This window comes from Podarcis bocagei, assembly GCF_964188305.1.
Source record: "Podarcis bocagei genome assembly, chromosome: 11".
Taxonomy (NCBI): Eukaryota; Metazoa; Chordata; class Lepidosauria; order Squamata; family Lacertidae; genus Podarcis; species Podarcis bocagei.
Genome location: NC_138136.1, coordinates 663,175 through 675,500, shown reverse-complemented (window position 1 = coordinate 675,500; position 12,326 = coordinate 663,175). Strand labels below are relative to the sequence as shown.

Genomic DNA, 12,326 nt, shown 5'->3' with positions numbered 1-12,326 from the left:
CCCTGGGCAGTTGCTCTTCCCCCACCCCCAGGCACAGAGACGCCGCCTTTGCAACCCACGGGCGCTGCTTCGTGCTATCGGCGTTTTGCGTTTCGCACGCGCTGCTGCATGTCCAGCCGTCCTTCCCGAACTCCGTCCCGAGGAGCCCCACATCCCGCCGCCCAATATTTCCCTTGGTTTGAAACCCGAATCTTGTTCAATGAGCGATCTTCTCGAGCTTTTCCCCGCAGGCGCCGAGACTGAAGGGCGGCGAACGGAAGGCTTTGCAAAAGAGCGGCTTGTGCAAGCAGCGGACACGTTCTTGCAACGGCAGCTCGGCTGCCAAGGGCGGCTCGGTCGTTTTTGCACCTTACGATGCAGGACAGTCCCAAACTGCGCCCCCGCCCCGGTCCTCGGGGAAGGCAGGACGAGAGCTCCCAAGCGGGGCCGACTTCTGAAAGGCTTTCTCAGAAGGAAACAGATTCCTCCCGAAACGAAAGAAACGTGTTCGGTGTCACTTAGAAGCCGTTAAAAAAGAGTACTGTAATAATATTATAAAATGGCGCAACGTTTTAACAAGCTGGGCAGAGCAGGTCTGGAGTCCGGTCAGCGGCCGGCCCTGTGGCAGGATCCATCCCATGCGGGAAGAAAGGTATGAAGACGACGCCGCCCTCAAAATGGAAAGCCAGCACCTCAGGGGACATGGTTCGGCTTCGTCTTCCCCCTGATGAGCTAGACTTCTTTTGGACTTGCAGGGGTGTTTTGATCCAGGCTACGCCACGTTCCCAAATGGGACGCCCCCTCCCGCCCGCCCGCGTGGGGGACCCCGGCTGCCTCCCGCCGCGGCAGAGGCGTCGCTGGCCCCTCCCCGCCCGTCGCCTGCGGATTTCAAGGAGGAAGACCGAAAAGGCGGAAGTTTCTTCTGCCGAGGAGGCGCCGGAGCAGGGCTCGAGAAAGAGGCTTCCTCCTCGGCGGAGCGGGATCCCGCGGGGCGATCGCCATGGCCACTCTGCCCAGCGCGGACAGGAGAGCCTTTGCTCTGAAAATCAACAGGTAAGGGCACCTGGGGGCATTTCCCAAGAGCGGCTCTTGACTGGCCTCGCTGGCCGGGGAAGCTCCGGGAGAGACGCGCCCGGAGAGCAGATCTGCTGCCGCTCGCCCCACCTGCCCACCGCCCGGGACTCCGCCGCAGAGCCGCGGTCCGCGGGGCGTTAAGGAGAGGCGAAGCAGAGCGCGCGCACACGCACGCGCCGAAGGAATTTGCTTTTTGGCGGGGGGAGTTGGAATCAGTCTCCCTCATTCCAGACTTGTTTGCGCTTGGCATTGGGTTAGAAATCTAGATGCAGCTTGTTGATTGGTCGATTCTGAAGGAGAAAGCCTCACCTCCTGGGGGGGGGGGAACCCTGATCATATTATTATTTGCACAGAGAGGTGGTAATAAGTTGATAGAAGGTTTTCATAGCTCTGAGAAATAGGAAGTGTCAAAAACTTGGTCAGAACTTGTTCTCAGCATAGTTCTAAACTGCAGCAGTGGCATAGCGTGGGTTGTCAGCACCCGGGGCAAGGCAAGTAATTTGCGCCTCCTAACCCGTGGATTTTAGCACTCGATTGCGAGTGCGTCCCCCCAAATGTTGCACCTGGTGCGGCCGGCCCCCCCTGCACCCCCCATGCTACGCCACTGAACTGCAGTGAATATATGTTTGGCATACTTCCATTAAAAAAAATCCTGGTGAAAATCCTGGGATTATGACAATTGAGTGCAATTAAGGCTGTAACTTGTGGCTTGCTGTTGCTTGAATGTTTTGCTTTTTCCATACACCTTTAATAACTGTACAAGCAGAAATTCAACAGGCACTACTTTCCTAGGCATAGAAATACAGTAACGGGCAGACTCACCTGCTGAATATATGGCTCACACAAACTTTAACCAACTCTTGACCTGTTAAGGCCCAGGAAATGGCTCGGGGTAAAAAAAAAAAAGTTATTTGAAACTCTGCTCAGTTTTGCTCCCCCCCCCGCCCCGCCCCTTTTTGGTATCTAATAATACAACCCTAATCCTATTAATCCCAGTAGAGCATACTTTCAGGCAAGGCAAATTTTCCTACTAGAAAAAAGTATGGAATTAAATTTACTTTTTGTGGATGCATACTTTGATCACTTACTATATTTCCTACTGTCCATTTCAATAATCTTGTTTGTGGATGAACTAATATAACATTTTATTAAATCCTTTATGTTGCTTTACGTGACTAACTACCTACTGAAATCAGAGACGTGGAGAGCTTCCTTCAGTTCTTTTATTTAAATCAACAGAAATACATGGAGACCACGGAATATGCTCCCTCAATCTTGAGCCGCTGATCTGGCAGTTACTTCCTAGCTTCCACACCCCTCCTGCCGTCTACGGTGGCCAGCAATGAAATCTTTCTGTCCAGATACAGGAAGGGAGAGCCTAGTTCTAGGAGGAGGAAGGGGCTCTCCCAGGCTTTCAAGTGGCTGTACTGTTTCTACTACTACTGACTCCTCTCTCTGTTCAGGACTAGTTACAGATAGGTAGCCGTGTTGGTCTGCCATAGTCAAAATAAAAAAATTCCTTCCAGTAGCACCTTAAAGACCAACTAAGTTAGTTCTTGGTATGAGCTTTCGTGTTACAGTCTATTACAGTCGTTAAGAGTCGTCAACAGACTCATCTCAGCTATCTGCCAATCTCCCATTCCCACCACCCTTCTGAGTAATACCCCTCCCCACCTTCTCACTATATAGAAGGATCTGGCAACTTCTGTTTCAGTGTATCTGAAGAAGTGTGCATGCACACGAAAGCTCATACCAAGAACTAACTTAGTTGGTCTTTAAGGTGCTACTGGAAGGAATTTTTTTTATTTTGTTCAGGACTAGTGCATCTGCTAGCTTGCTCCTGTTCCTCACCCTCCATTATTTCCCAGCTCTTTGCTTCTTCTTCTTCTGAGGTGTGCCACCACCACGAACCTGGGCCCATTCTATCTTCATCTGTCTCCTGCCTGGAAGCCTCCAGGGATGGCAGTCTGCACCACTCCTCATCTGCCCAGTCCCTGACACAACAAGATGGAAGGCTTTCGTTCTTTTAGATAAAACTGCAGATAAAAATGTTAAAGGTTTTTCCCAGTCTGAAGCATTTCACACCTTTTGATTCTTTTCTATGTGTTGTCAAATTCAGTAAGTTGAAGGATAGAACAACCGGGAAATTCTGCAGTTGTGCAATTGCAAAAATGTCTTTGTATTGTGGCAGTTGGGGACGCGGGTGGCGCTGTGGGTAAAAGCCTCAGCGCCTAGGGCTTGCCGATCGAAAGGTCGGCGGTTCGAATCCCCGCGGCGGGGTGCGCTCCCGCTGCTCGGTCCCAGCGCCTGCCAACCTAGCAGTTCAAAAGCACCCCCGGGTGCCAGTAGATAAATAGGGACCGCTTACCAGCGGGAAGGTAAACGGCGTTCCGTGTGCTGCGCTGGCTCGCCAGATGCAGCTTTGTCACGCTGGCCACGTGACCCAGAAGTGTCTCCGGACAGCGCTGGCCCCCGGCCAATAGAGTGAGATGGGCGCACAAACCCCAGAGTCTGTCAAGACTGGCCCGTTCGGGCAGGGGTACCTTTACCTTTACCTTTATTGTGGCAGTTGAGTAAAAGTCACTGCAGAAAATGTAAGTGATTGTAGAAACTCAACTGTTGGGACCTTTCAGATGCTTCAGTGCTCTCCCTCTAGCATGTCCAGGTATATGTTTAGCTAAACAAATCTAATTCCAGTTGCTAGGATAAATGAAAGGAGATGACTATTATGGGGCATCTTACTGGTCACAGGTATAGAATAAATGTGGGTATAGAATAAATGCACTTTTGTCTACTCCAGTAATGCAATTAATATTTTCATGCTCTTTTGTCAAAAGTGTAGTGTAGTGTAGTGTAGTGTAGTGTAGTGGTTAAGAGTGGTGGACTCATAATCTGGTGAACTGGGTTCGATTCCCCGCTCCTCCACATGCAGCTGCTGGGTGACCTTGGGCCAGTCACACTTCTCTGAAGTCTCTCAGCCTCACTCACCTCACAGAGTGTATGTTGTGGGGGAGGAAGGGAAAGGAGATTGTGAGCCGCTTTGAGCCTCCTTAGGGTAGTGATAAAGCAGGGTAGCAAATCCAAACTCTTCTTCTTCTTCTCCAATAATCACTGCCATCAGACTGAAGAATTCCAGGTTGTACTACAAGGTTATCCTGCTTTTTGTACCAGAATCATGCACATTCTGTGTTTATAGAGTAAGGCATCTTGGGGAGCAGAACACAGATAAATGTTTTAAGAATGACTGTCACATGCAGATTTTATTTTTGAGTTTTCATGATCTTATCAGATCTTATGAATAATGAGATCACAGTGTATAAATAGCAATTGTTCTTCAATATGTGATGAAAGTTACCGATCAAGATAAAGACAAATTAATCTTGTTAAAGAGCCCATTTTAGTTTTCCGTTTTACAATTCATGTTCTTAAGGGACTTCTGATCACCTGTGATTATTCCTCAGGAGACTCATATCTCTGGTTATTATCTAGTAAAATGTGTTTCACTGTACATGCAAGATTAAATTGTCTTAATTATTTTAACTGTTTTTAACTGACAACTTATTTGTGGTCAAAGTCAGGTCTCTTTGTTGGATGTGCCTGAGAGGAGAGGAGTGAGGGAGAGCAGGGGGCCCCAATCACAGTGGTTCAAGGTAGGGGGAGGTATGGCATGGGGGGGCAGGCCGAGTAAGGGGCACACAACACAGGCAGTTGGTGACTGTGCCGTGGTCCAGCCCCTCCTCCATCCTGGGGAATTGCAGTTGTCCTATCGGCCAGCCCTCGGGTCTGTGGCTCCTGTTGCTGAATGCCAGGTCCTTGGCTCAGTCAGGGAGACCACTTGCGCTCTGGACCCTTGCCCCTCTTGGCCTATAAAAACCAGCAGGGAGGGGACAGCTGGCTGGGCCAGGGAGATGGTTAATGCCTCTTCACGAGAGGGGGTGGTCCCTGCCTGCTTGAAGGAGGCAGTGGTAAAGCCACTTCTCAAGAGACCTTTCAGTGGCTTTTGATACCCTCAACCATGGTATCCAAATTAGGGGTGGGTGACACCGCTTTGCGGTGGTTGCAGTCCTACTTGGATGGTCATTCCCAGAGGGTGTTGCTTGGGGAGTATTTTTCAGCCCCGTGGAAGCTTCGATGTGGGGCTCAATTCTCTCCCCTGTCCTGTTTAACATCTACATGAAACTGCTAAGTGGAGGTTTGGAGAACGTTTGTCAGCAATATGCTGATGACACACAGCTCTACTTCTCCTTTACATCCTCAGGTGAGACAGTGGAAGTGCTGGGCCATTGTCTTGTCTTGATAATGGACTGGATGAGAGCCAGCAAAGTGAAGCTCATTTCAGATAAGACGAAGGCACTGTTAGTGGGTGGTTCCCTAGACCGGACGGCTGGGAGGTTGCCTGCTCTTGATGGGGTTACACTTCCTCTGAAGGAGCAGGCTCGTAGCTTGGGGTTGGCTGGTGGCCCAGCTATGCCCCTATCTGAACAGGGATAGCCTAATTACTGTCGTCCATGCCCTGGTAACCTCAAGGTTAAATTACTGCAACATTATATGTTGGGCTGCCTCTGAAGATGGTTCAGAAACTTCAGTTAGTTCAGAACTCAGCAGCGCACTGGGACAAGACCATTTGAACGTATTGCACCAATCCTGGTCCGACTGCACTGGCTGCCAATTAGTTTCTGGGCCCAATTCAAAGTGCTGGTTTTGAGGTATAAAGCCTTAAACAGCTCAGGGCCGCAATACTTCAAGGACTGCCTGTCTCCATATGAACCTACCGGGACCCTGAGATCATCCTCTGAGGCCCTTCTTCATGTGCCTCCTCCTTGAGAGGTCCAGAGGGTGGCAACACGAGAACGGGCTTTCTCTGTAGAGGCTCCTTGTTTGTGGAAGGCTCTCCCCAGGGACGTTTGCCAGGCACCTTCATTATACACCTTTAGGTGCCAGGCAAAAACGTTCCTCTTTAACCAGGCCTTTGGCTGATAAACATCTAGGTAAAGGTAAAAGTACCCCTGACCATTAGGTCCAGTCTCGGATGACTCTGGGGTTGCGTGCTCATCTCACTCTATAGGCTGAGGGAGCCGGCGTTTGTCTGTAGACAGCTTCCAGGTCATGTGGCCAGCATGACTAAGCCGCTTCTGGCGAACCAGAGCAGTGCACGGAAACGCCGTTTACCTTCCCACCATAGTGGTACCTACTTATCTGCTTGCATTTTGACGTGCTTTCGAACTTCTAGGTGGGCAGGAGCTGGGACCGAACAACGGGAGCTCACCCCATCACAGGGATTCGAAATAGAATCATAGAATCATAGAATCATAGAGTTGGAAGAGACCACAAGGGCCATCGAGTCCAACCCCCTGCCAAGCAGGAAACACCATCAGAGCACTCCTGACATATGGTTGTCAAGCCTCTGCTTAAAGACCTCCAAAGTAGAAGACTCCACCACACTCCTTGGCAGCAAATTCCACTGCCGAACAGCTCTTACTGTCAGGAAGTTCTTCCTAATGTTTAGGTGGAATCTTCTTTCTTGTAGTTTGGATCCATTGCTCCGTGTCCGCTTCTCTGGAGCAGCAGAAAACAACCTTTCTCCCTCCTCTATGTGATCGGCAAGCCCTAGGCTCTGTGGTTTAGACCACAATACCCCTTTAAAGTGTGTGTGTGGGGGAATTATTGGGGTTTTAAAATCATATATTTAGGGCTTTTATATTATATTTTTATGTTGTGAACTGCATCTGGTTGAATGCCTACCAGGTGGCAAGCAAAACAGAGCCATCTTAAAAATAGGTTATGGCTTCTACATGTTTGAAGGATTCGCTACGTATATAGAAACGTATAAGTTTGTCCGTTAAAAGAAAAACATTTTCTTAAAATGGCACACAAGGAGCTTTGAGCTTCCAGAACGCCTACAATATGTTGAGATGTTGTTGGGGGAAGAGGTGGGATAAGGAAAGAGAATGCGGTTGTGCTGCTTAGGCCTGTAAGCCCTATGGCAAACGTCCTAGGCATAGTCAAAATAAAAAAATTCCTTCCAGTAGCACCTTAAAGACCAACTAAGTTAGTTCTTGGTATGAGCTTTCATGTGCATGCACACTTCTTCAGATACCTTTGGATACCTTTTATCACGAAAGCTCATACCAAGAACTAACTTAGTTGGTCTTTAAGGTGCTACTGGAAGGAATTTTTTTATTTTGACTATGGCAGACCAACACGGCTACCTATCTGTCCTAGGCATAGAGGGTTATGTTTGGTGGGGGATCTTTCAGAGAAGGGGAGGAGGAAATGGCACCTTTTCTGTTTCACAGTATCCAGATCCACACCCACCTGCCACCATTCAGAATTACATAGTTATAAAATACTGAGATCTTGAGTTGGCAGCTAGTCCATCCAACCTCCTAGTAGATTTTGTTTTGTATAGGATTTCTTGAGTCTACTGATACGTTCAGGGACACCCTGCTATTATGTGATACCATCACAGCAAACTTAACTGCTGGCCGCCTGATTTCATGACAAAACCATACAATTTTGAACAGTAAGGGTTTTTTGAACAGCTTTGTGGTCACTGCCAGCATTTCCTGTGTGCTGTCTTCCACAACTGTGTGTCATGAGGGATACGACTTGTGCGCACCAGGGACCCTGGTGGATTGTTGTGACATAGCAACTTCCTATTTCTGAGTTTCCAGTTTTGAACAAAATTCGCATGACTGGCAAAACATTGTACCAAATATCCATCCTGCTGTTATGGTGCTGGCAGTAATAATCTACACAATTTTCTTTGGGGTTTTTTAAAAATATTTTTTATTGAATGATTTTATGTTACAAAAAACAATACAGCCATACTACCACTAAATATAATTAAGAAATAAAAATTACATACATCGATATTTAGTTTGTTATTTGTTATTTACCGTCTTATTTCCTCCCAAACATTGCATACAACAACACACATATATGCAGACACCCACACACCCACACCCACACACAAAATGATAATAATGAAAGTAAATATTTTCCCCCTTTTATCTTCCAAAATCTTTTTTTCAACTTTGACTTCCTGTCAAGTCCCTTTGCATATATTTTATCTTGCATTTGAATGTACACAAAACAATAAACCTTTCTATATAATTTTTCTAATACCTTCTGAAAACATAATAAATCCTTAATTGTTGTCCACCTCCTTTTAGTTCCTTTATCACTCGAATGCTAGCACGGAGTCAAAACTATTATTGTATTTTTGAACATATCTTCTATAACCACCCCATTTTCCCGCAAATTTTTGCTTTAAGTTTCCTCTGGGTTTACTAGTCAGTTGAGCTGTCTCCACCAATTCCTGTAATCTACACAATTTTGAGATGTCTGCTACTTTTGTGATCTTGCCTCATGTCTTGCCTTGGTAATGGACTGGATGAGAGTCAGTAAACTGAAGCCCAGTCCAGATAAGACAGAGGCACTGTGAGTGGGTGGTTCCCTAGACCGGATGGCTGGGAGATTACACTCCCTTTGAAGGAGCAGGTTCATAGCTTGGGGGGAGGATCTTGCATCCACTACTGTCACTTGAGGCTGAGGTGGCCTCAGTGGTGTGCAGTACCTTCTGCCAGCTTTGGCTGGTGGCTCATCTGCCCCTATCTGGACAGGGGTAGCCTGACTTCTGTGGCCTATGCTCTGGTAAGACCTCTGAATATGTCTCAGAAACTTCAGCTGGTGCGAAATTCAATGGCCAGATTGCTCACCAGAGCAAGACGATTTGAGCATTTAACACCAATCCTGGCACAACTGGACTGGCTGCTGATTAGGTTCTGGGTCCAATTCAAAGTGCTGGTGTTACCTATAAAGCCTTGCACGGCTCAAGACCTCAATGCCTTAAGGATCACCTTTCCCTTACAAACCGACCTGGACCCTGCGCTTGTCATCTGACGCCCTTCTCTATGTTTTCCTTCCCAGAGAGGTTTGGAGGGTGGCAACAAGAGAACGGGCCTTTTCTATGGTGGCTCCCCAGTTATGGAATGCTCTCCCCAGAGAGGCTTGCCTGGCACCATCATTGCATGTCTTTTGGCACCAGGCAAAAACATTCCTCCGAATAACTACCAAAGGAACTTCCTGCTTCGAATCTGTTGCTTCCTCTTTGCAGACAGTAGATTCACACACACACACACACACACGGTTTTAAATATTTATGTAAGATACAGAATGAATGGCACATACTTCTGAATAAATTAAGATTGCTCAGAGTCTTTTAAATCCATACTTGATGTAGTATTGTAATCATTTTCTTTCCACCATGGTCTTAGGAATCAACTCCCACCAGCCTCAGCCACCTTGGCCATGGTTGAAGCATTCTAGGGGAGGGACACAAATTCCTCACCCATGATAAAAGGGATTGTTTTGCTTCGTAGTCACTAGAGGCTAGACACAGAAATATTGAGAATTCACGCTCTGCTAAACATATCTGCTAAACATTTTTATGGGATTCTTAAATTGGTGGTTTGATTTGACTTCTCCCTCCTTTCTCTTTTCTGCACTTGCTATATAGGCATAGAAGCTCCACTTGATTTATCTTGCTGTGAGTTCATTATGCCTAGTTTAGAGGCCATGAGCATATTTTTATACAAATACATGCAGGTCTCACTATCCAAACACAATGTGTTCTCAGGAAATCATTTGTTAGGCAAACATTTACATAACGAGTCTGCAATTTCTGTGGATTCCTATGGGGAAATTTCTAATGCGTACCTAACCACAGAATGTTGACCCTGAAAGGATGAAAAAACCAGGGGAAACCATCTGAAACCTTGCAAAAGCTAAACAAAGAAGGAAAAAATGCTCTCTTATTTGTTGAATCTCCCCCCCCCCCGGGTTTCTGACAAAGTGGCTGCTGAGAACCAGTAAAACACAAAGAAGTAAGGCTTGTTTACTGTGCTTATTTGTTTATAGTACTACATGCTAAACAGTACATGTTTGGAAATCTGAATTTGTTGTCTGTATTTTTGGGTGCTAACTCCTCATGTTTGGATAAGTGAATTTTTGTATGACAAATGTTTGGATAGCAGGACTTGTGTGTATCACGTGTCAAAATACTTAAAGTAAAATAGGACCTAATTTGGGAATGGCTGGTATCTTCTTCCTTTTTATGTCAAAGGCATTCCTCGGCAGAAATAAGACGACACTTTGTGCAGCAGGCCAACCATGAACAGTTGTCTCAGCGAAGTATCAGCAACCCTGGTTTCTCTTCCCTTCAGCTAGTAAGTATGGAGCTTGTGGTGTATTTCTGTGCTCTTTACATGACGTTAGCTCCAGTTAACACAAGGAACAGAGCCTTTGAGTGTGTGGGATGGGCTATAGGAGGGAATTTGGAGTGGAGAAACATGGTTCTGCCCATGAGTCAACATTGGCCTGGGGCGGGGGGATGGAGATAAAGTTTTTGCAAAACATAACTTCTTATTATTTCTCAAAGTGGTTTACAACAATCTAGAATAAAACATGACTGAATAAAGTAAAATATAAAGTATACATTCAAATCACCATAATTAACAGGAAACTAAAATATTATCTTAAATATTTCAAAATAAAACATTACAAAGGAAGACAACTACAGACTGCACATTTAATGCAGCAAAATTAACAATAAATAATAAACAAATAAATACTGTGTGACTGGATATTGCTTTTGTTTGTTACTATGTTATATATTTTTGTGTTTTTATATTGCATACTGATCCTGGGATGAAGGGAGGTATAGACATTTAATAAATAAAAAGAAATAAAAATTATCCTACCCCCACTTTAGAGTTATACAATCCTAAGGTTCTACAGAGTATTACTTTTTCTAGACTGTCCCCATGATGTTTTGAAATAACATGGAATCTTTCAGAATAGCTGCCTATTATAAACTAAACATGACAACCCCTATTATTCAGATATAATTATTCCTTTCTGTTTCATCTAAATGTAAAGGGTATTTTGTCATTGCATAGTTTTTGCTGAATACAAGATCTTCAGACTTTTAAAACTACATTTTCTTAAGCTACAGCTTTGGAACGCTATAATAATTGTATGCTTCCTGTCTGTCAAAGCTAACCACCATCATTTTACTCACTTCCTCAATCTGAGAAGTTGTGGTGTTTAACTTGTTCTTTGTGGGTTATTCGTTGGGAGGGGGTGTGTGTCCATCTTTTGCTCTCAAATGTTTCTGCTAAGAAGCTTGCTAAAACTGTTTGTTTCCTGTATCCGCCATTTTGATTGCTGGTGACTGTACCGTACAGAAAAGGTATGTACCCAATTTGTGTGATCCTTACTTTGCTTTTCACTGGATAAACCATGTTTCTTAAATAGGTTCAGTTCTTCAGCAGCTGCACTGAACTTCTTTTTTTGACAGATTTTCTTTTATAATTAATACTCTTTCAACCCTTTTCTCATATTTTTTATTCTTGCCTCAGAAGTTTGCAAAACTTTCTCTCTGGAAGTGACAAGCACACAATTTTAGAGCAGCAAATTATGCACAATTTACATGGATGGAAAGCAAAAACACATGGCACAGCCTGTGTTTATCCACAAGTACATTTAGATTTTGTTTATTAATTTTAAAACTCTTTGCAGCCTAATGTGTGCCTGATATAAATTCCAGAGGGGCCAAAAGTGGATCCAGTATACAAAATCTGACCCTAGAGTACTGTATATTTGTTAGTCTTTAACCTCATGGTGTCATAAGGTATCATAGTACATGGTTCTTCTCAAGGAAAATGGGAGTGTTCAGTTATGAACATGTAAGTGCCATTGACTTAAAGAGGATTTAAGCTTGGAGAACCAAGCAATGGATTGCGAAGCAAAAGACTTCTCAGATGGCTTCCCTTGATTATACCAAAACAGTTAAAAGATACATCTAACGTAAACCTTGTTTCCTTGAAAGAAATCATTTGACTGTGAAAAATGTTATATGGTGAAATAATATTTTTGGCTACTGTCCAGTAAATGAATGGGATTTAAGCACCCTAACACATTGTAAGTTTGTAGTCTCAACAGTTAACTTATCTAAAGCTGCTTAAGAACCTCAAGTGGCATTGTACTTCTCCACAAGAAGGGTTTGGCAAGAGACAGAATAAGAATGCTTTTTTTCTGTACACTATTTCTCTTGGTCACATTTCTTGAAGCATCTTTAAAAAAAAAAGAACTCACTGAAATGCAAATGCACTTTACTTTTCATTTTATACTAGCAGTTAAGCAAAACCTCAGTGAGATTGAGAAAAGAAAACAAGGACTTGAAAAAACACACCTTAATTATACTTATC

General features: G+C 44.8%; 1 protein-coding gene across 4 annotated transcripts in view; it reads left to right on the top strand.

Annotated features, from left to right (window-relative positions):
- The first annotated feature begins 884 nt into the window (after positions 1-884).
- Positions 885-12,326, top strand: part of DOCK8 (dedicator of cytokinesis 8) — a 158,952-nt gene continuing 147,510 nt past the window's right edge. For 3 of the 4 annotated variants that reach the window (XM_081213510.1, XM_081213509.1, XM_081213508.1), the window contains exons 1-2: positions 885-1,032; positions 10,181-10,283. In XM_081213510.1, coding sequence (XP_081069636.1) covers positions 980-1,032; positions 10,181-10,283 — 156 coding nt within the window. In that variant the 5' untranslated portion in view covers positions 885-979. Of the gene's footprint in view, positions 1,033-10,180; positions 10,284-11,178; positions 11,309-12,326 lie in introns of those variants that run through there. The other variant, XM_081213511.1, reaches the window with a different exon arrangement.